Raw genomic sequence first — 22,486 nt, 5'->3', positions numbered from 1 at the left:
TTTTACACAGGGTGGGAACATTTTTAAGAATAGTTTAGTGTTAGGCTTGAATTCCACTTTAACCACTTGAAGGCCTATGGATGGCAAGTGGTTAAAGTAAACATGGAAAAACTTACATTGAGTGACTATATGTAGAATTTTTACATTTTTGATAGGATCAAGATATTTGTATTTTAAAATTCTTTATTTATGATTTGAATATTTCAACAGTAAAATATAAAAACAAAAAATCTAGTTTTGTGCATATTTCTCCTCATAATTTGAGAGGAGGAACTTTGGTGTTGGACACATATGGCAGCTGTAAGAGCTAACTATTGCAGAATTTGAATTGTTGTATGCTATCTATGGGTGGCATATGAGGCTGCCTGTGCACTTGGCTTTCAGCCCAGGAAAGGCTTTTGTAATCACAACATGATCTTGTATGCTATGCAACCAGCGCACAGTAACTGTCTGATGTCTCTCCTGCCTCAGCTCTGCTTTGGAATTTACCCAGCTTTGCAATTGATGTCCAATATGCACAAAACTGTAAGTGATTTGCCTTTGTGTACACTGTTTTACTTTTACTTTTTTTTTTTTCTTTATTACACCAAAAACTTAGTACATGGTTTTCAAAGTTCACTTTAAAATTATTGCATTTTGAATATTAAAAGTTTCTGACTCAGTTTTCTAAATGCAGATCACCAGGGCGCTTTGTTTGTTGTGGACATTGCGGCTATTTGAGTAAATGGTCATGCACACCGTGTTGCGGCCAAAAGCTTAAGTTGAGATCTTGTATTGCAGCTGTTGTTGAATATAGAAAATCAGGAATAGTAATTAATCCTTGTAGTACAATACCCACTGCTTACTTTTTACCCATTGATTTTATTGTATGTTTTATCTTAAGACTGTTTTGCACCCCTCCCCCAATGCCCTTTAAAAATCTAAGCTCCAAAACTGCTTACGAAGAAAGTATGTAGTGTAAGTTCTGCGTATGGAGTTTCTATTCCTGAAGAAAGCTTTGCAGCACAGTGACAGCTATCGGCAGGTGAAAAAGAGAATGGGATATATTTTTAATTGAAGCTTACTCTAGAGTCCTGATTTTTTTATTTTTAACGCATTATTTTTTAGAAATTAATTAAACATGTAGATTGTAGTTAAAAGTATAACTGCACTGTTTTGCTAATATTCATTTTATTCAAATTTTGACCAGAAAATACCTTAAATTATTTTGTAATTTCAATGTAAAAAAAAAGTCTAGTTCATGTGGCAATGCTAGCATTTGCAACCTGCAAAGGTACAGTATGGAATATATTTACTATAATAAAATAATTAGCACCTCCACTGCAATACGTTGTATAGAATTTCCCTGTTGTATTTCCCCTGCGTTGTTGGTACATGTAATACAAATGTGTGTAGAGGTGCCATAGGTAGTGCAAGTTGGTTGAAGGTAAAGGCACAGTCACTGAAAAATGTTTCACAGAAATTTAAATGTGTGATCAGAAGCCTCCTACATAAATTCACCTCTGGGGGAAATTATAGTGATCAACCAAGAATATCCTAAATGGCTGATTGCTACTTCTCCCCAGACCGGTGAACCATAGGCGTGCGGCAGGGTCTCCTGGTGCTCATAAATATTAAAATCCTGACTGGTCACAACTCACTACAATTATCTGGTGCCTGTGGTTGCATTAAGCTATTTTCATGTTTTAAATTTTTCCCTGTGTTTATGCATTTTTTTTTTTTCTAAAGATAACTGTTTTAGGTACAGTAAGTGTTTGTATTCTAATGCTCTTCAAATGTTCCTGTGTTAAGGTAGAATTTAGAATTGATCTGTTTGACAAGCAAAAGTCGGTTTGTAACAATGCCTTCAATATTTCAAAAAATAAGCTCTCATCAGGGCAGATTATTGCAGACCCAGTGGAAATTAGTGAAGCGTTGCAAAGAGCAATGTCATTAAAGTGGAACTTTACCCATAACAATTAAAGCAGAGTTCCATCCAAAAGTGGAAGTTCCGCTTTAAGGACTCCTTACCCCCCCTGACATGTCATTTTTTTTGGGGGGGGAAGCAGGTACCTAGTTTTGACAGGTACTTGGCTCCCACTTCTGCTCGGGCCACCTAGGTGACTTGAGCGGGAGTTCTCTCTACCCCTACCTGCAATCTTCTGGGACACGTGAAAGGGTCCCAAAAGATTGCCCGACCATTAAGGAGGTGCAGCACAATATGCCGGCGCCAGGAAGGCCGCATCACTGGATCGTGGGACAGGTGAGTGTCTGCGTATTCAAAGGCAGTAGCGACTGAGACTCCGCTTTAACCACTTAAGCCCTGGACCATTTGGCTGTGTAAAGACCAGGCCACCTTTTGTGATTCGGCACTGCATCGCTTTAACTGACAATTGCACGGTCGTGCAACGTGAGTGAGTAATTTGTATAGCGCTACAAATGCGAACTAAATCGCCTCAAGACGCTTTTTGCATCCAGTGCTGCCCTGTGTCTTCAGAAGAGGTGGGTCTTTAAGTTTTTTTTTCTGAAGGCCCGATGGTTTTCTTCCATGCGGATGTCCGTGGGTAGAGCATTCCATAGCCGTGGTCCTTAGACTGCAAATCTTTGTTCTCCTTTAGATTTGTAGCGGGTCTTGGGGATGTGGAGGAGGTTTTGGTTAGTTGACCAGAGGGTGTGACTAGGGGTGTAGTATTTTATTTTCTCGCATAAGTATTAAGGAGCGTTTCCTTGTGTGCATTTGTGAGTGAGGCAGAGGGTCTTGAATGTAACCCGATCCTTCACGGCTAGCCAATGGAGGGGCCTCAGGGAAGGGGTGATTGATTTCCAGGTTTTTTTGTTACCAGTCTGGCTGCTGTGTTCTGGACAACTTGTAGACGCAAAATTTGGTATTTGGGGAGTCTGAGGTTAGAGGGAGTTTGCGTAGTTTAGTCGGGAATTGATGATTGTTCCAACTACTACTGCTGTGTCCTTTTCCAGGATGAAGGGGATGAGTCTACGCAGCAGGCGGAGAAGGTAGTGAGATCCGCCGACTACTGATCCTATTTGTGCGTCCATAGTCATGTCTGAGTCAAAGATGACTCCGAGGCTTTTGACTTTGGTGCTTGGGGTGATGATTTGCCCAAGGGTGGTGGATGGTGTGCATGTTGTCCTAGAGTTTTTCTTTCATTTTGCGTGGAGAAAGAAGTTCTGTTTTGGATCCATTAAGTTTGAGGGAGCTCTCCGTCATCCAATCGTCGATCAATAAGAGGCAATTTTCTAGTGTGTGGTATTGGTCCTTTTTGTCGGTGATGTAAAGGTAAAGTTGAGTGTCATCAGCGTAGGAGTGATAGAGCAGGTACTGTTTGCTGATGATTTTGAGGAGTGTGCGGAGGTAGATGTTGAAGAGCAAGGGCAATAGGGGTGATCCTTGAGGGCTTTGCATGTAATTGTACGTGCTTTTGATGTGAAAGCTCCTAGTTTTACTGTCTGGGATCGATTTCTCTAGGAAGGATGCGAACCAGGGTAGATCAGAGTCTGTGACTCCGGCTATTTCTGTGGGCAGAGTTTTGTGGTCTACTGTGTCGAAAGCTGCGCTGAGGTCCAGCAGCACCAGGAGACGTGATTCTCCGTCATTTGATGCTTCGAGGGCGTCATCCCATATTTTGAGAAGTGCAGTTTGTCCCATGGCCTGGGTGGAAACTAGATTATAATGGGTCCAGGAGTTTGTTGGTGTCCAAATGGAATTGTATCTGTTGTACTACTGCTTTCTCAATGATTTTGGAGATGGTGTTAAGGCTTGTTACTGGTCTTGCGGTAGTTTGGGTCTTTGGGGTCGAGGTTGGGTTTCTTTAGGAGGGGTTTGATTATGCCTTGCTTGAGGGAGATCGGAACAATACCTTCTTTGAATGATTGATTTATGACGTGTTATTGTGGGTGCCAAGATGTTGGTACATTCTTTCAGAAGTTTTGTAGAAATAATGTCATTTGGTGATGTGCTGTCTCTGAGATTTCTGATGATGATTTTGATGGTGATTGGGACCAGAGTGCTCTGGCTGAGTGAGGTTGTTTTTTTTTTTTTTTTTTTTTTATGCAAAAAAAATTCACAAATGTTATTTTTGTCAATAAAAAAAATCAGATAGTTCATTGCAGAATTCTTGTGTTTCGTTTGCTGGAGGCTCTAGGCAGGTGGGGTTCATAGTCTGAGCAACTAGTTCACAGGGATAGTTTATGGCTTTTGAGATGGTGTTAGAGAAGTATTTTTTATTTTTTTTTGCTTTAAAGATTGCTTTGTGGTATTTCTTGGTGAGTAATTTGTAGTTTGTGTGGGTTTCCTTTTGTTGAATTGGCTCCTTCAGCTCTTCTGCGTTCTTGTTTCAGTAATGTAAGAGCGTCATTGAACCAGCCTGAATTGTTTTTGCGGAACGGTGCTCTTCGTCTTGGTGCGACTGTGTCTGCTGTCTGTAGTAATGCTTTGTTGAGGGAGTTGAGTGTTTCTTCAGTTGAGTAGTTCTGGGTTAGCATCTCTATTTTGTTGGATAGTGTGGTTTTGAAGAGTTACGAGTGTAGTTTTCTTCTGAGATCTTGTCCAGTATGTTGTTGTTGAGTGTGTTGGTTTTTGAAAGATGGTGTTGGTTATTTTGAATTTGATGGCGTGGTTGTCAGCCATTGGCAATGGCGTGTTGTCCAACGTGTTGATGTCCATATTTTGTTTTGAAGATGAGGTAGAGGGTGTGACCCGAAACATGCATGGAAGCATTTATTAGTTGCTACAGACCTAGTTCTTCCAAGTTGGTTGATGCAGGCGGTGGCGATGGGGTCCTGGGAGGAGTTAGCCCAGAGGTTGAAGTCCCAGAGTAACCGGAGGTTTTTGGTTTTCAAAGTGTATGTAGATATGAATTCAGTGAAAGGTGTGAGGAGGTGTGTCTTTGGTCCCGGTGGTCTGTAGTATGTGGATGGTGTCCTGTGGTGGTGTTTGAAGTTGAAGCGTGAGAGTTTCCATGAATGGTAAAGCTTTAGGGTTGGTTTGGTGAGAGCGAGGTGAGATTTGTAGATCACTGCTAGGCCGCCTCCTCTTTGCCCTACTCTGTGCTCAATTAGGATGCAGTAGTTCTGAGGCACTAGTTCTGCTAGGATGGTGTTGCAGTCAGGTGTTAGCCAGCTTTCCGTGATAAAGAGACAGTCTGTGTTGTATTGAGTGATGAAGTCGTGGATTTCCTGTTTGTGGTTGACTGCTGATCTGGTGTTGATCAGGGCGCATGATAGGTGTTGTACTCATAGTAGTGCAGTCCTGTTTTTGGTGGTCGGTTGCCGATTAATTCTTAGAAGTTGTTCTTTTCGTAGTATTTTTTGGGTGGTAGTTGGTAGTGTTGAGGCGGTATTCATTAGGCTGCGGATGTCGTCACCTGAGTATTTGATGGTGCGCATGATGGGAAAGTTCTAATGATGATGATGATGCGTCGTCGGTAATGGTGATGCGATGGTGATGGTGTGGCTCCCAAACAAAATGTTTGTCCTTTTTCCCCCACAAATAGAGCTTTCTTTTGGTGGTGTTTGATCACCTCTGCGGTTTTTATTTTTTTGCGCTATAAACAAAAATAGAGCGACAATTTAAAAAAAAAAATCCCTATTTTTATTTTTTTAAAAGCATTTTTTTTCTCAGTTTATGCCGATATGTATTCTTCTACATATTTTTGGTAAAAAAAAAATCACAATAATCGTATATTGATTGGTTTGCACAAAAGTTATAACGTCTACAAAATAGGGGATAGTTTTATGGCATTTTATTATTATTTTTTTTACTAGTAATGGCGGCGATCTGCATTTTTTATTGTTACTACGATTTTTGGGACCATTGTAATTTTTACAGCGACCAGTGCTATAAAAATGCACTGATTACTGTAAAAAATTACACTGGCAGTGAAGGGGTTAACCACTAGGTGGTGCTAAAGCGGTTAAGTGTGCCCTAGGGAGTGATTATTACTGTTAAGGGGAGGAGCTACCAGTGACAAGTCACTGATCACTGTTTCCGATCACAGGAAACAGTAGATCAGTGACACGTCATTAGGCAGAATAGGGGAATGTCTTGTTTACAAAGGCATCCCCCTGTTCTGCCTTTGCCAACCACAACCGCTGGCTTAAGTGCCTGGATGTTTAGGTTGCAGGATTGTTCTGTCGGAGTACAATCCGACAATGCCACACTAGTGATTTACTTCGTATACCAAGGAGCCACTAGAAGTCACGCAGCCAGAGGGAAGTAAGCCATGTTCTGGCTTGGACAGAAGAGCTTGTGCCTTGCCTATTAACAATCGTCATTTAATAGAATGCAGAATTGGCAGGCGATTCTCTGGAGCCGTCAACAATTGTTCCCGGAGAATGACCTCTACACCCCAACTTTTTTTCTGACCAAATGCCAGAGAAAGGGTACCCTGTACATAAAATGTATTGGCATCCAGGTTCAACAAGAAGTTGAACAGCTTTGTGTCAAGAACAAAGGATCCACCCGCATGCGGGACAGTTGTCACTGGTTTATGCGTTCTCTCCCCCCAGTGCCGCAACTTGTGGCTTCTATGCAACATCAGAGGGGAACGGAAGCCGGCCTAATTGCTCCGGCATAACCCAGACGACCTTACTGTGCAGGAATAGTAAGGGTGGTAGTAGAGGACCCAGAGTCCCTTACATCTTGTCCAGGCTTACTTCACATGGCGGTATTCCATCCCGTCTTGCAAACATGGGAATTAATGGTCTGGCTGTTATAGCTCGCATTCTTGAGGATCAGGACTTTCAGAATCAGCGGCAAATTACCTTGATTTATACAGGAGAGCTGGCCTCCAGGACCAGATATCATAAGATCTGGAAGGCCCATGTTCCTGGTGTGAAACCAAGGGGTGGCATCCTCGGAAGTTTGTCATAGGTAAAATTCTTGCCTTCCTACATTAGGAAAGGAGATGGAGCTAACCTTAAGTTCCATCAAGGATCCGATCTCGGCCTTGTCAGTATTTTTAATGGTCGCTTGCTTCGCACTCTTTGATCCAGGCTTTTATACAAGGGGTATTGTGTATAAGTCCGCCAGTTAGGTCGTCCTTGTGCTCGGGGGATTGAGTCTAGTTTTGTCGGCTTACAAGATCAGCACCTTGGGCCGATGCACCATATTTCCCTTCATCCTTCTAACAAGGGAATTGGTGTTCTTGGTTGCGGTAGCCTCCGCAAGAGCGTTTCAGTATTGGCAACTTTCTTTGTATAGAACTATACTTAATTATTCTTAAGGATAGGGTGATGTTAAATTTTCACCCAGCCTCATTTCCTAGAAGGATCTAGTTTTCATTTGAATCAAGATATTCTTGCCTTTCTTTTTTCCAGAACCTGGTTCTGCGGAAGGAAAAGTTATTGCTTTTCTCTCAATATAGATAAGAGCAGTTAAATATCTTTCTGAAGGTTTCAGATATAGGAAACTGACGTTTTGTCGTGCTGCCAGAAGACCCTAGAAATGGGCAGGCAGTGTTCAGATCAGCTATTAAAATGGTTACACTCTCTCGCTAGAGTAAGAAAAGTCAAGGCCTATCTGAAGCGGCTGCTCGGATACGGAAAACTGATGTTGTTACGCTACAAGGAGGCCCCAGGAAAGGATAGACAGCGTCTAAATCAACTGTTTTCAATGTTGATTCATCAGGTTATTATTCAGACTTGTGGTTTAAAGAGAGGGTTTCCCCCTGTTTCCTTTAGAGTGCACCCTACCAGGATAGTAAGCGCTTTACCAAGCCTTTATGACTCAGATTTGCAAGGCCGCAACTTGGTCGTCGGTGCTTACGTTCACTAATTTCTATCAGGTGAATGTACGACGGCAAGAGGATGCCGCTTTTTGGCGCAGTATGCTGCAGGCAGCCGTATAGGTCCTCACGTCTGATGGCGGTCTGCGTTATTTGTGTCTCCCTCCCCTCAGTAGGCATTGCTTTGGGACGTCCCACTTAGTAATTACTAGGCTCTGTGTCCCGTGATGTACAATAAAGACATTTTTTATAACGGCTTACCTGTAAAATCCTTTTCTTGGAGTACATCACGGAACACAGAGCTCCCGCCCCTCTTGTTTGGGGATATTGGGACACTTATTGCTTTTGAGGTGCTCCCAGTATGGGAGGGGTTATATAGGGAGGAAACTTCTTGTCTAATTGATTACACCAGTGTCAAGCACCTGAAGGTGGAATATAACCCACTTAGTAATTACTAGGCTCTGTGTCCCGTGATGTACTCCAAGAAAAGGATTTTACAGGTAAGCTGTTATAAAAATCCTATTTTTTACTTTTAAGGTCTCGTATAATAACTGGCTTTGTGACTTGTTTAGACTGTCATACAGGAGCTTCTGGTTATACTTTACTTTAAAATGACCATCTTTCTATCTATCCAAAAAGAGGTTTGAGTCACAGAAGTGATTGTTAAAAAAAAAAAAAATACTATCACTCTTACTGGCGATGAAATGTTTAAACTAAGTTGCATATATTTTGTCAAGTAAAATTTCTCTGATATCGCTGTCAAATGTGTATTTACAGTAGTTGTTTGGCTAAAATGTTGAAATATATTTGTATTTGAAAAAATAAATTTTCTGCATTTTCATCTTTTTTTTTTATATTATTTTTTAAGAAAAGTATAGGAGACAGATATTGGGCAACACATTAAAGCGGCACTAAACAATATCCGAAGCCTATGCATACACTACTTAAAGGGGTTGTGAAGCTTTAAAAAATTTTAAATCACAAACGGGTCATACTTACCTCCACTGTGCAGCTCGTTTTGCACAGAGTGGCCCTGATCCTTGACTTCTGGGGTCCCACGGCGACTCCCTCGGCTTTTCCCCGCTTCTTGTAACCTCCCTGGGAAGCGCTCTTCCAAGGGGGTTACCTTGCGGGCGTGCTCCCGAGTCCTGTATTTGGCGTCCATAGCCGGCTACTTCAGGACTCGGCCCCTCCCCCTCGCATCATTGGAGTTGATTGACAGCAGCACAAGCCAATGGATGCGCTGCCATCAATCTATCCAATGAAGAGCCGAGAAAACCGGGCTGAGATCAAGCGCATTCTCGATGCGGGACTTTCGAAGGCTCAGTTAAGTAAACCGGGGGGCTGGGGGGCCAGCAAACATCAGATGTTTTTTCACCTTAATACAGAGGGAGATCCACCCAAAAGTGGAACTTCCGCTTTAAGCACGCCTCACCCCCTTACATGCATGTTTGGCATGTCATATTTTTTTGAGGGGTAGAGTGGGGGCTTCATTAGGAGTGGGACTTCCTGTGGGACTTCCTGTCCCACTTCCTACTTCCACCTATGAGCCGCCTATATGACTCCTCCTCTCGCCTTAGGCGGCCCCTCTTTCTAGGGGATCTCTTGGGTCCCAGGAGATCGCCTTTCCACTCCTAGAGCGCAGCGCGATTCGCGCTTGCGCAGTGCGTGCCCGGCCGTGAAGCCTAAAGATGTCACGGCCGGGTGCCCAAAGTGTGAATGAAGGCGCCGGCGGAGAGGGGCGACGCACCAGGTGGCCGCATCGCTGGACCGTGGAGCAGGTAAGTGTCTGTTTATTAAAAGTCAGCAGGTACACTTTTTGTATCACTCTACTGAGCAATAGAAGGTACTTTTTCATGTAAATTCTATTTGGGTATATATTCTTTTTATCCCAGAGTTTAGGGTCACTTTAATGTTGTGCTAACGGCTTGATATGTGTATAGTAAGAGATTTATACGAAGCATTGCAATCCTGTTTTATGTGTAAATATTTTAATTTTTAGGAGCGTTATGGCTAGAATGTATTGCATGTGTACATGTCTGAGCAACAATGGAAGGTGCATTAAAAAATGTTAAGGAATAAGAAAAATGTAATTTTATATATTTGTGTTACAGTTTGAGATCTGAGAAATTTTCAATGGAGGATGGACAGCAGATGGTAAGTGATGTTTAGAAGCATTTTGTTAAAATTTGCTTATGTGGTTGTCTCCTGCCTCTTATCGTGGAAGCTGCAGGGAATATAGCACATTACATGGCACACATTCATCAGAACGCTATTAACCACTTCCCGCCCGCACGGCGGGTATTTACGGCCACATTGTGGCTCTGAATTGCTGGGAGGCTGTCTATATACGGCCTCCAGGCCACTGGTGGGTGTGCGAGCGGCGGCGCGCGCACGCCCGCCGCGTCCGTCAGGTGCCGATGCGCGTGCCTGGCTGCCGCAATGTCCGCCAGGCACCCGCGATGGGCGGTCACGGAGACAGGGACGTGGAGCCCTGTGTGTAAACACAGAGCTCCACGTCCTGTCAGGGAGAGGAGACTGATGGTGTGTCCCTTGTACATAGGGACAACCATCGATCACCTCCCCCAGTCACCCCCCTTCCCCCACAGTAAGAATCACTTATTAGGGAATACATTAACCCCTTCCTCGCCCCCTAGTGTTAACCCCTTCCCTGCCAGTCACATTTATACAGTAATCAGTGCATATTTATATCATTGTTCGCTGTATAAATGTGAATGATCCCAAAAATGTGTCCGATGTGTCCGCCGCAATATCACAGTCCTGACAAAAATCGCAGATCGCCGCCATTCCTAGTAGACGCTATAACGTTTGCACAAGCCAATCACTATACGCTTATTGCGATTTTTATTTTTACGTATCGGACTAAACTGAGAAAAATTATTATTTTTTTTTTTATTGGATGTTCATTATAGCAAAAAGTAAAACATTTTTTTAAAAATTTTTTTCAAAAATGTCGCTCTATTTTTGTTTATAGCGCAAAAAATAAAACCGCAGAGGTGATCAAATACCACCAAAAGAAAGCTCTATTTGTGGGAAAAAGAAGGACGCCAATTTTGTTTGGGAGCCACGTCGCACGACCGCGCAATTGTCATTCAAAGCGTGACAGTGCTGAAAGCTGAAATTTCACCTGGGCAGGAAGGGGGTATATGTGCCCAGTAAGCAAGTGGTTAAAGTTTGTTATGAGGTTTTAATCCAAATGCCTCGGCAAAGAGTGACATAGAGAGACTTCAGTTTATGGTCCTTTCCTTTATTACTGTTAATGTCTCTGTACAACAGGCATCCTCTTAGACCAATATCCATACACACCCAAACTAATCTTTGAATGCAATCATTTTTAGGCATTATAGGTGTAGTGGTGTTTAGCAAAGGCAGGTATCAACAGAAGTTTGGTCATTTATCATAGAGTATAAGAGGTACAGGTAAAGAGTCTTAAAGTGGTTATAAACTCTGTATAACCACTTTTCCCTACAGGTAAGCCTAAAATGTGGCTTACCTGTAGGTACTGGAAATATCTCCTAAACCTGTATGGTTTAGGAGATATTCGCCATGTACGCTTGTGCCAACATCATCGGCGCATACGCACTATAGAAAGGGCGCAATCGTGACGTTCCTATAGGGCCTTTGCTGTAGGCCGTAGGCTCCTGCGACTCCGTCCAGTAACAGAGCCAGAGTCCACGGCCCTGGAAGAAAGAGGGGTTGAAGATGGACGTGGTCACACAGCGGTGACGTCGCTGGCTCTTTCTGCAGGTGAGTAGCACATAATGGGCTAGTATGCGATGCATACTAGCCCATTATTAGATTCAGATAGGTTAGCAGATCTGATTTACGTTACGCCGCCGCAATTTTTTGAGCCAAGTGCTTTATTCAGAAAGCACTTGCCTCTAAAGTTGCGGCGGCGTATCGTAAATCCCCCGGCGGAATTGAAATTCCGCGGCTAGGGGGCGTGTACAATTTAAATCAGGCGCGTCCCCACGCCGATCGAACAGCGCATGCACCGTCCGCAAATTTTTCCAGCGTGCATTGCTCCAAATGACTTCGCAAGGACGTCATTGGTTTCGACGTTAACGTAAATTACGTCCAGCCGTATTCGCAAACGACTTGCGCAAACAACGTAAAAAATACAAAACTCGGCGCGGGAACGACGCACTTACCCCTCCTATAGCAGGGGTAACTTTCCGCCAGAAAAAGCCGAACGCAAACGGCGTAAAGAAAAAGCGGTGGGCGGTCGTTCATTTCTGAATCGGCGTAAATGCTAATTTGCATATTCGACGCGTAAAAGATACGGAAGCGCCACCTAGCGGCCGGCCTGGAATTGCAGCCTAAGATACGACGGTGTAAGTCACTTACACCTGTCGGATCTTAGGCATATCTATGCGTAACCTGATTCTATGAATCAGGCGCATAGATACGACGGAAAAGACAGCGAAAAGTGCTATAAAAATGCACTGATTACTGTGAAACTATGACAAAGGCAGTGAAGGGGTTAACCACTAGGGGGTGCTAAGGGGTTAAGTGTGCCCTAAGGGAGTGATTCTTACTGTGGGGGGGCGTGGCTGGACGTGTGACGTCACTGATCATCGTTCCCTATAACAGGGAACAGACGATCAGTGACAAGCCACAGAGAAGAATGGGGAAGGTTTGTTTACACTCACCTCTCTTCAGCTCCTGTGACCCAATCGCGGGACACCAGCGGTGATTGGGTCCGCGGGCGCGTTCTCTGAGCTTCGGACCGGGTCGCCGGTGGTGGCACGCCCGCGACCCACAGCTGGACACTTAAAGGGCAACGTACCTGTACGTGCCTGTGCCCAGCCGTGCCATTCTGCTGACGTATATCGCCATTACGCGGTCCTTAAGTGGTTAATCTACAACTGCCATGATGCTGTTATCAGTTATGACACCATATATTGGATTGTTTGACAGTTTGGTTGAAAGCACAACTGCATGTGCCGGAAATTAAACAGTTTTATTGATGGGTTTACTTCCACTTTATGTTGTTTGCAGTCGCTTGTTGTTGGTCCTCTTAGCCTATATTTGCTGTGGTGCACACCTCATAGGTGGACTGATTTTGGAAATTACTTATCTGCTAAATTTTTCTCAAAAATATTTATTTCTTTATTGAATTTTTTGGGGGAATTTTTTTGTTTGTTTAGCAAAAATAAAATACAAGTCAGTGTTAATCAAAGATTAAAGTGTTGATTAAATACCACCAAAATAAAGCTGTATCTGTCTCAAAAAAAATGATAAAAATTTCATGGGTACAGTATTGCATGACCACATGATTTTTATTCAAAGTGCGACAGCACTGAAAGCTGAAAATTGGCCTGGGTAGGAAGGTGGTCAAAGTGGCTAGTATTGACGTGGTTAAAGAACACATTTTTAGGGAATTTACTATTTATTTTTTTGAGAAATACCATTATTTTAACTTTAAACATTAATATTTCATTTTTATCGCTTAGTGCATAGACCCCTTCGATCTTTGTTCTCTTTAAGAATAATCTTCATGGTCCAACATAATTTTAAATGTATAAAAATAAGGTACAGCGCTGGGTGAGCAATGATATAACCAAAAAATAAGTAAATATCCAAGGTGATAGTAAAATTGTGAACAACAAACAACTGTGACATAGAAGTTCCAATCTTGGAGTATGAGAGTCCATAAACTGATTCACATCAAAATAAAGTGAATAGAAAAAAGTCCATAGATTGTGAATTGCATCAAAGTAAAGTGAGTAGAAAGAAAATCTTCTTCCACCAAAGGGAAACCCAAATCGTGAGATGTAGTCTACTTTCCACATATAGATGACCATTGTTACAGCGGTCTAATTAAGCACAGGGATGTTTATAGTCTTCTCGAATAGACTGGCTCCGGGCATGTGTGATGAGGCAACAATTCCAAAGTACACTCGCTCCAAAAGGTAAGTTGATGATTCAAACTCTCATGGAATGAGAAACAAAGGAAGACCCCATAGCGTAATACCGTTTGAAAGCGGGTTTAATAGAAAAGTAAAGTTTGCACTTACAATTAAGTTGATAAAATGGCGCGGTATATGCAAGTATGAAGGAAAAGCAGCGTCTCCTCTGATCCTCTCCTGTCTGCTAGGCTCCGTGGTTGCGTATATCCCTAAACAGGGCATGATGACGTTCCACCCAGCAAGGCCACACCTACGCGTTTTGTCATCAAAAGACGTTGTCGGGGATAGGCTGCTGGTCTTGCGTCATCACGGTGCCCTTATATAGCAACGCGACTCTATCTTGACAAAGGGCGAATGCAAAGGGCACGATGGAGGAAACACAAAAACGTCTACGTGATAACTAGGAGTGTAAGTAAAAGACTGCCATCTTGTGGGAAATATGGAGAAATACACACGACGGAGTCCAATAAGCGACAAGCTACAAATAAATAAAAATAAAAAAAGTGATAAAAAAGTAAAAAAACAAACAAAACATATTTGAACTAACCGTGCCGCACATTCTCCATTGATTTGGGGGGGGGGGGGGGTTTGGTTGGCGGGGAGGGGGTGCATTGTGGAACCTGGCCTTGGGGCGGCAGGGAGAGCAAATCCGGCCCTGCTTGGGGAAGCCCCGCCTAACATTACCCACATGCTCCTCTAATCTCACGTGAAGGGCTCTCTTAGTCCGTCCAATATACTGCTTGGAACATGGGCACTGTACGGACTAAGAGATCATGTGAGATTAGAGGAGCATGTGGGTAATGTTAGGCGGGGCTTCCCCAAGCATAATTTGTCAAAACATTATGCAAAATATCATAATAAACAAATTAAAGGGACCCTCTTTTTACCTATTGAAAAGCTGTGTCCACACTGGAGAGGCACCAATAAGGTTCGGTCAATATCCAAACTTGAAACCAAATGGATATTTGATATGAGATCTTACATTCCGCATGGGTTGAACGTAGATTGGGACATAAATTTCTTTTTAAATAATGCTTAGGCGTTCCATCTGTTGTTTTTATCCATTTTTTTTCCTTCATGATTTTATATGTTTTATATATATATATATATTTTTATAAAATACATATTTTTGCTTATTTTTATGTTTAAATATTGCATATAATGTATCTTAATTCTACATTTATCTTTTAAATACGTTTTTTTTGTGTATAGCGATGTTTTGCGGTTTCTCCTTCTGTTTTTTGTCTCTCCCAATGATGGATTTTGTCGTGTGTATTTCTCCATTTTTCCCACAAGATGGCAGTCTTTTACTTACACTCCTATTTACTCCTGCTATGCTCCCATTACGTCGTACGTTATCACGTAAAAGTTTTTGTGTTTGCTCCATCGTGCCCTTTGCATTCGCCCTTAGTCAAGATGGAGTCGCGTTGCTATATAAGGGCACCGTGATGGCGCGAGACCAGCAGCCTATCCCCGACGACGTCTTTTGATGACGAAACGCATAGGTGTGGCCTTGCTGAGTGGAACGTCATCACGCCCTGTTTACGGATATACGCAACCACGGAGCCTAGCAGACAGGAGAGGATCAGAGGAGACGCTGCTTTTCCTTCATACTTGCATATACCGCGCCATTTTATCAACTTAATTGTAAGTGCAAACTTTACTTTTCTATTAAACCCGCTTTCAAACGGTATTACGCTATGGGGTCTTCCTTTGTTTCTCATTCCATGAGAGTTTGAATCATCAACTTACCTTTTGGAGCGAGTGTACTTTGGAATTGTTGCCTCATCACACATGCCTGGAGCCAGTCTATTCAGGAAGACTATAAACATCCCTGTGCCTAATTAGACCGCTGTAACGACGGTCATCTATATGTGGAAAGTAGACTACATCTAACGATTTGGGTTTCCCTTTGGTGGAAGAAGATTTTCTTTCTACTCACTTTACTTTGATGCAATTCACAATCTATGGACTTTTTTCTATTCTCTTTATTTTGATGTGAATCACAGTTTATGGACTCTCATACTCCTAGATTGGAACTTCTATGTCAGTTTTTTTTTTTTTTTTACAGTTTTACTATCACCTTGGATATTTACCGTATTTATGGGGGTATAGCGCGCTCCCGCGTATAGCGCGCACCCCTAAAGTTGCCCCGAATTCCTGTGGAAATTTTTTTTTTGTACTTACAGTTTTGGTGTCTTGCGCGGCGTCCATCGGCGGCCTCGTCGGGTCCGGCGTCCGTCTGCGGCTTCGGGTGTCCTCTTCGTCAGGTCCGGTGTCCTTCTGCGGCGTCCTCGCGTCCTCCCCGCTCGTTTCCCGCGCCGAGTTTGAATACTGCGCCGATACCCGCTCCGAGTTTGAATACTGCGCCGACATATACAGAGCGCAGTACACTCGTGTATTGTCGGGCAGGCTCGGCTACTCTCGCGCTGACGTCCATACAGGACGTCAGCGCGAGAGGAGCCGAGACTGCCCGACAATACACGAGTGTACTGCGCTCGGTATATGTCGGCGCAGTATTCAAACACGGAGCGGGTATCGGCGTATACCGCGCACCCACGATTTTGCCCTGATTTTCAGGGCAAAAAAGTGTGCGGTATACGCAGATAAATACGGTACTTATTTTTTGGTTATATCGTTGCTCACCCAGCGCTGTACCTTATTTTTATATATTGTTTGTTTACTTTGGGTATCTTAGGTAACTGGTACTAGCAGCTTATTCCCTTTATCATTTTTGGGACTTCTTCACATTTTTATATTTATTTATCAGTTAGCGCAGTGTTTTTTTTTTCCTTTTTGGAAAGAAATTTTTTATTTATACTTTTAAATGTGTTGCATGCCTGTTCAAGACTATGGTGTGGATCTTTTTCTTTTTTTCTCTCTTTTAAATGCCTACAGAGTTGCTTTGATTAACTGCTATTTTCTTATGTTTAAAGCCAGCCTTAGTTACTTACTCTGTTTAGCCTTTGCTTTATGTATTGCCTTGTTACTTTTTTTGTTATCAGGTCTCGCTATCTGATGGGGAAATCAGAAAAAAAGAGCTGAAAGATGCTGAATTTGAAAAAAAGATAAAAGCTTTAAAAAAGAAGAATGAAGCCCTTGTCCGCCGATACGAAGTAAGTTCTTAACAAATCAGTGAAATTTTTTTTGAAGTCTTATATTTTCAAGAACAAAAAAAAATAATTATTTATATGGCATAAAAAAGATCAAAATTGTGTATTTTCTGTCAGCACACTGTACTCTGTAAATGACAACATCCTGGTGCTACAATAATTACAGCAATATTGGGCAGTTAGCCTAATATTGTGTGGTGCTTGGCTCTATAAAGCAGCCAGCTTGGCCAACTCAATTACAATGGATGTAATCAGAAGATTGCTTCTAGTGTCCAGTATCTGACAAGCTGGCCATTATTCTAGATAAGGCTGACTCTGCATTAGAATTTCTTATTGTTCCATTAGACAAAATCAGACCCTAGAATTTTTTTTTTTTAAATAGTTTTTATTGATTGTCTCAAAAATGTTAACCGTACACAGATACAAAAGGAGTCAGAAACTGTGTAGAGAGGGAAATGTTTGGGGTGTCATTTTCGACAAAGTAATGTTGCAGGGTGAATTCTAATTCCGTTCTAAAGGGAACGTGTTGCAGGAGGAAGTTATTTAACCTCCCAGTTGTAAGGCCGACGGAGGGGAGTGCCTAGGTTCAGAGTTAATGTGACTGGGGCATGATCGGACCAAGAGATGGGTTGTATTTGTTGTTTACAAAGAGGTAGTCTTTGCGCGAGTGAGTGTGGTGGGGAGGCAGAGTAAAAGGTGTATTGATGATCACCCGGGTGGAGACCCTGCCAGGCATCAAAAAGAGCATATCTTCTGGTGAGCTGGCGAAACAGCCTATAGTCCCTAAGGGCTCGGGTTTGCGATGCCTGGGGACTCGCCACAATGCAGTCACAAGTTGTGGAGTTGGATAGATTGAAATTCACCCTATCTCGAGGAAATCATGGGGCATCCAGGATAGGTGAGTGAGGACCTTGACCAGGAAACAGTTTTGGCGTATGTTCGGAGCGTAAAGAACACAGAGGGTGATGGCCTGCGTCTGCCAGAAACCTCGGAGAATGACAAAATGTCCTTGCGGATCTAGGTAGGTGGTGGTGAAGGGGGTCCCCTTTTTTAAAGAGTATGGCGACACACGCTCTCTTACGTGGGTTAAAGGCCTGATAAACTTGGGGATAGTGTCTGGAAGCGAATGTGAAGGAGTCCCCCTTGTTAAAATGCGTTTCCTGCACCATAATAACGTCTGCCCTCGACTGTTTGAACTCTCAGAGCGCCAAATGTCTTTTCTTGTTAGAGTTAAGGCCGTGAACATTTAGTGACAATATCTTAGCCATTGTTAAAGGTGGGGTGAACTACAGAGATACTTGGCTGAATCAGTTGGTGATTTGTCCGGGTCTGGGAGCATGGCATCAACGGGTGGAGGGTCGGCGGCCAACGCAGCCTTCGTTGGGAAAAAATCTTGGGGGAGAAGGAAGAAATAGATCTAGAAAAAAGAAAGTTGGAGTAAAACCATAAATAGTTATAACAACAAGCATCATCAATTAGGCCGTATAAAACCTAAGGGGTGGCCTATGTAGTTCCAATTGAACTCCCCGAACAGGGAATCGGGAATGTTCGAGTCGGGGAGACACGGGTAGACCAAAGTCCAAAAAGGAACTATCAGATGATTAACAACAGGGGGGGAGGTCGGTAACCTGAAAGTTGGTCTGTCCGGGGTCCCAGCCTAGACCAGCCTGTGATGTGAAACATGAATTAAGCATATGCATTCAGGGGGATGTCATCTCGATGGAACGTAGAGTCACTCATGAACGTGGGTTAGGACGTGATGTGGCCAAGCCGGGCAAACAAAGAGGGGCATAAAATGCGACTGAGTTCCGGATGAGCACTGCATTAAGGAGTCAGTAATTTTTGTGTTTGGTCAATTTGTGGGAAGAATCCAGGCCCCTAGAGCAGTGGTCATCAACCCTGTCCTGCAGGGCCCACTAACAGGCCAGGTTTGCAAGATAACTGAAATACATCACAGCTGATATCATTTGCTCCTCAGTGAATGCAGTATTCTAGACTGCATCTCCCCAAGGTAATACATAAAGCCTGGCCTGTTAGTGGGCCCTGCAGGACAGGGTTGATGACCACTGCCCTAGAGTGTTTGATAGACGGGACCTTCTGCCAGACCATTGGTGGTGGAGGAGAGGTGGCTACCAGGTCCCATTCAGATAGTTGTGGGATGGGGATTCCCAGGGCGTCACAGAAGGAATTCAAATCTTCTGGGTAGCATTGTACAGCAGATATTCCCTGGTGTCTGACAATCAAGCTGAAGGGGTATCCCCATCTATAGATAATGTCCTTTTCCCTTATTGTCTTTCAGGACAGCACCTTGAGAGCGTGGCTCCACCCACTTGACAGGAAACGCACCTTCACCAAACTTCTTAAAAGGGAGGCTCCTTTCACTTATCAGTCTTTGTTTTTCCTCCGGCGGGAACATATGTGGGGGTTAGGAGCTCTCTAGGTACTACCTGAGAGGTCCTATCTCCCTACTCCACCTGTTTTTTTCTTACCTCAGAGAGTCTGTCCCTCCCATTCACTGGATAGAGAGTGCCTTGTGCATGGGCTCCTTCTCCCTCATCGGTGCTCAGTGGAGCCAGGGACTGCTCCGGGATATGGCTCCTTGGCAAGGTAGGCGGCGCAGACATCTTTTTTTCCGGTTCGGGCAGCCGAACGCCGCCGCCATCTTGGGAAGGTCAGTCAGGCTGCTTCCCCCGGAAGTGAGGTAACCGGAAGGGGCGGCATCCTACGTGCGGGCGCAGGGCATGGATGTCATTTCCACCAGGAAGCGCTGAGGAAGGAGGGAGGAACAGGTCTGGTGCCTTGTTAGCTGGTTCTGGTCCGGTGCAGTGGCACTAGTGTAATCTGGAACCGGCATTTTTCCACCAGCATCACGCTGCTGCCTCAACATGGATGCAGGATCCGCAGTGAGTGGAACAGGCACTGGCACCAGCAAGGCCCAGGTAAAGGGTAGACTGAGGTTCTACACACATTTACTATGGGGTCTCTCTCTAGCTCTCCTCTCCCTTAGGGGGGTGTGAGTGTTTTTTTTTCCCCCCTGGTGGCGGGGGCCTGTTTGGGCACATGAGTGTAGTGGATCTCTCACTGTGCACCTGTGGTGAGCATCTTGATTGGTTTTCAGGCTGACTCAAATGGATGGTTTGTAATTTTTCCGTTTTTTTCCCCCCCCCTTATCATGGCAGGCCAAGAGCTCTGATCCTGGGAATAAAAAGAAACGTCCTTCATGCAAGTCTAAACTACCTGAAGGCTGGGAAAAAAGCTTTGTCAGACATGTATTGACTCATTAGTGAAGGAGGAAGCGTTAAAAAGAATTGGATGCTACTATTCAGTCCTTTAGGTCCTCACTCACTAAACCATCCGTGAGACAGACCTCTACCTCACAAGACTCACTGTTAGTCCCGGTAGTGGAGGCACAAGAGAGTCCTCTGAACCAGGAAGGTCCTTCCCCCTCTCATTCTCAAGAATCAGATGAGGAGGAGGATGAGCTGGAGATAATGTCTTCAAAATATAAATTGTCTTTGGAACAAGTTGATGGCCTCCTAAAAGCTATTCATGCAACTTTGGGATTAGAGGAGGAACGTAAAGAATTATCTTTACATGACAGGATGTATGCAGGACTCAGTGAGCCCAAGATACATACCTTCCCAGTCCATATAGTAATTTCTGAAGCGATCAAGAAAGAATGGACTGATCCTGAAAAGAAACCTTTCTTTGCTAAGGCGCACAAGAAAAGGTTTCCTTTTGACGAAGACCCAGCAGCTCCCTGGAATAAAGTTCCAAAACTCGATGCAGCCTTTTCTCAAGTCTCAAGATCTTCAGATCTAGCATTTGAGGACATGGGGATTCTGAAAGACCCCATAGATAAAAGGATGGATTAGCAATTAAAGAGGGCTTGGCAATCCATCATAGGAAACCTTAAGCTAGCAATGGCAACTACTTGCGTCTCCAGAAATATGGAGTATTGGTTGAACCAGCTTAAAGCGGATGTGCCACAAAAAAAAATTATTAAAAGCCAGCAGCTACAAATACTGCAGCTGCTGACTTTTAATATTAGGACACTTACCTGTCCTGGAGTCCAGCGCCGTCCGCAGCAGAGGACGAGCGATCGCTCGTCACTCTGCTGCTCCCCCCGCTATCCTCAGTGAGGGAACCAGGAGGTGAAGCGCTCCGGCTTGACTACCCAGTTCCCTACGGCGCATGCGCGAGTTGCGCCGCTGATTGGCTCCCGCTGTGCTCTGGGAGCCGAGTGTTCCCAGAGCACAACGGGGGGGGGGGGGGCGGCGGGAGGTGACATTCTGCCCGCAGAAAACCCGACTCTGTGTGGCCGGAAGTGGGTGCAAATACCTGTCTTTAGACAGGTATCTGCACCCCCCTCCCCCCTGAAAGGTGTCAAATGTGACACCGGAGGGGGGGGAGGGTTCCGATCAGCGCGACTTCACTTTAGGGTGGAGATCCGCTTTAAAGATCATATAATAGCTGAATCTCCAAAGCAAGAAATCCTAGACTCCTTTTCAACCCTGTCAGCAGCTGTAGCCTATCAGAATGACGGCAAGATACGCGGCCCTTACTAATTCAGTTAGGAGGGTGCTGTGGTTAAAAACCTGGCCGGGGGACACCGCATCTAAAAACAAGCTGTGTGGAGTACCCTTCCAAGGGGATTTATTGTTTGGCCCCGATTTTAGATGCAGTGCTTGACAGAACTGCAGACAAGAAATATTTTCCTGTCAAGAAGAAAAAGCAGACAGGCAAAAGATTTTTTCGCCCTCAAAGGGCTCAAGAACAAAACAAGCCTCAAGAGAGGAAGAAAGGTTGGTCAGGGCAGAAGGGAAAGGGCAAAGGTAATGTCCTTTTCCATCCTCCTGCGGCAACCAGCAAAACACAATGACAACCGGTTGCAGGTGGGGGGAAGACTTCAAAGTTTTCTCCCTTTTTGGGCAAGCATAACAGAGAATCAGTATATTCTCTCTATGCTGTCCCAAGGTTACAGAATAGAGTTCTCGGACCCTCCCTCAGAGAGGTACATGTTGACAAATTTACCAAGAGTTATAGTCAAGTCCCTAGCAATGAAGAGCCTATTGAAGGATCGGATGAACCAGGGGGTTGTAACTCGAATACCACAGGGGGAGATTTATTCCGGGGTTTTATTCCCACGTATTCATAATAAAGAAGCCGTCCGGAAGTTTCAGACTTGTTCTCAACCTGCCTATCTGCATATCCCCATAGCCCCTCAATCCCAACAATTTCTAAGATTGGCGGTAAACATGGGAAAAGAGGTCGTGCACCTCCAATTCAAAGCCCTCCCCTTTGGCCTTTCCTCGGCTCCGAGAATATTTACAAAGGTCATGGCAGAGGCCCTCGCTCCTCTTCTCTTACAGGGGGTAGCAGTAATTCCATACCTTAACGACCTGCTCTTCTTTGCCCCCTCCAGCGAGAAATTGTTGGAGGATCTCGAAAGAGCTCACAGTCATCTAGAAGCTTGGGGCTGGATCATAAATATGGGAAAAATCTATTTTCAACCCAACCCAAGAGGCACAATTTCTGGGGTATCAGATAAGCTCAGTGCAGCAAAGAATTTTTCTCCCAGAAGACAAAAAAACTAAAGATACTAAGGGTCATAGCTCTTGATTTGTCTGCAAGGAGGCTATCAGTCAGACAAGTAATGTCAGCTCTGGGAACCCTTACCTCATCTATGCCAGCGGTGCAGTGGGCAAGGCTTCACTTC

The 22,486-nt window shown here is 44.0% G+C and overlaps 1 protein-coding gene across 5 annotated transcripts in view; it reads left to right on the top strand.

The window, feature by feature from the left end:
• The first annotated feature begins 398 nt into the window (after positions 1–398).
• CCDC9B (coiled-coil domain containing 9B) overlaps positions 399–22,486 on the top strand; it is a 160,324-nt gene continuing 138,236 nt past the window's right edge. For 2 of the 5 annotated variants that reach the window (XM_040333625.1, XM_040333622.1), the window contains exons 1-3: positions 399–525; positions 9,836–9,878; positions 16,660–16,770. In XM_040333625.1, the coding sequence (XP_040189559.1) occupies positions 9,858–9,878; positions 16,660–16,770 (132 nt within the window). In that variant the 5' untranslated portion in view covers positions 399–525; positions 9,836–9,857. Of the gene's footprint in view, positions 526–974; positions 1,025–9,835; positions 9,879–16,659; positions 16,771–22,486 lie in introns of those variants that run through there. The other 3 variants (XR_005744822.1, XM_040333624.1, XM_040333623.1) reach the window with 2 other exon arrangements.

The sequence above is a fragment of the Rana temporaria genome, chromosome 13 (assembly GCF_905171775.1).
Source record: "Rana temporaria chromosome 13, aRanTem1.1, whole genome shotgun sequence".
In the NCBI taxonomy this organism is placed as follows: Eukaryota; Metazoa; Chordata; class Amphibia; order Anura; family Ranidae; genus Rana; species Rana temporaria.
Note: the sequence above shows the minus strand (reverse complement) of the source record. Positions and strands in the feature narration are given on the sequence as shown.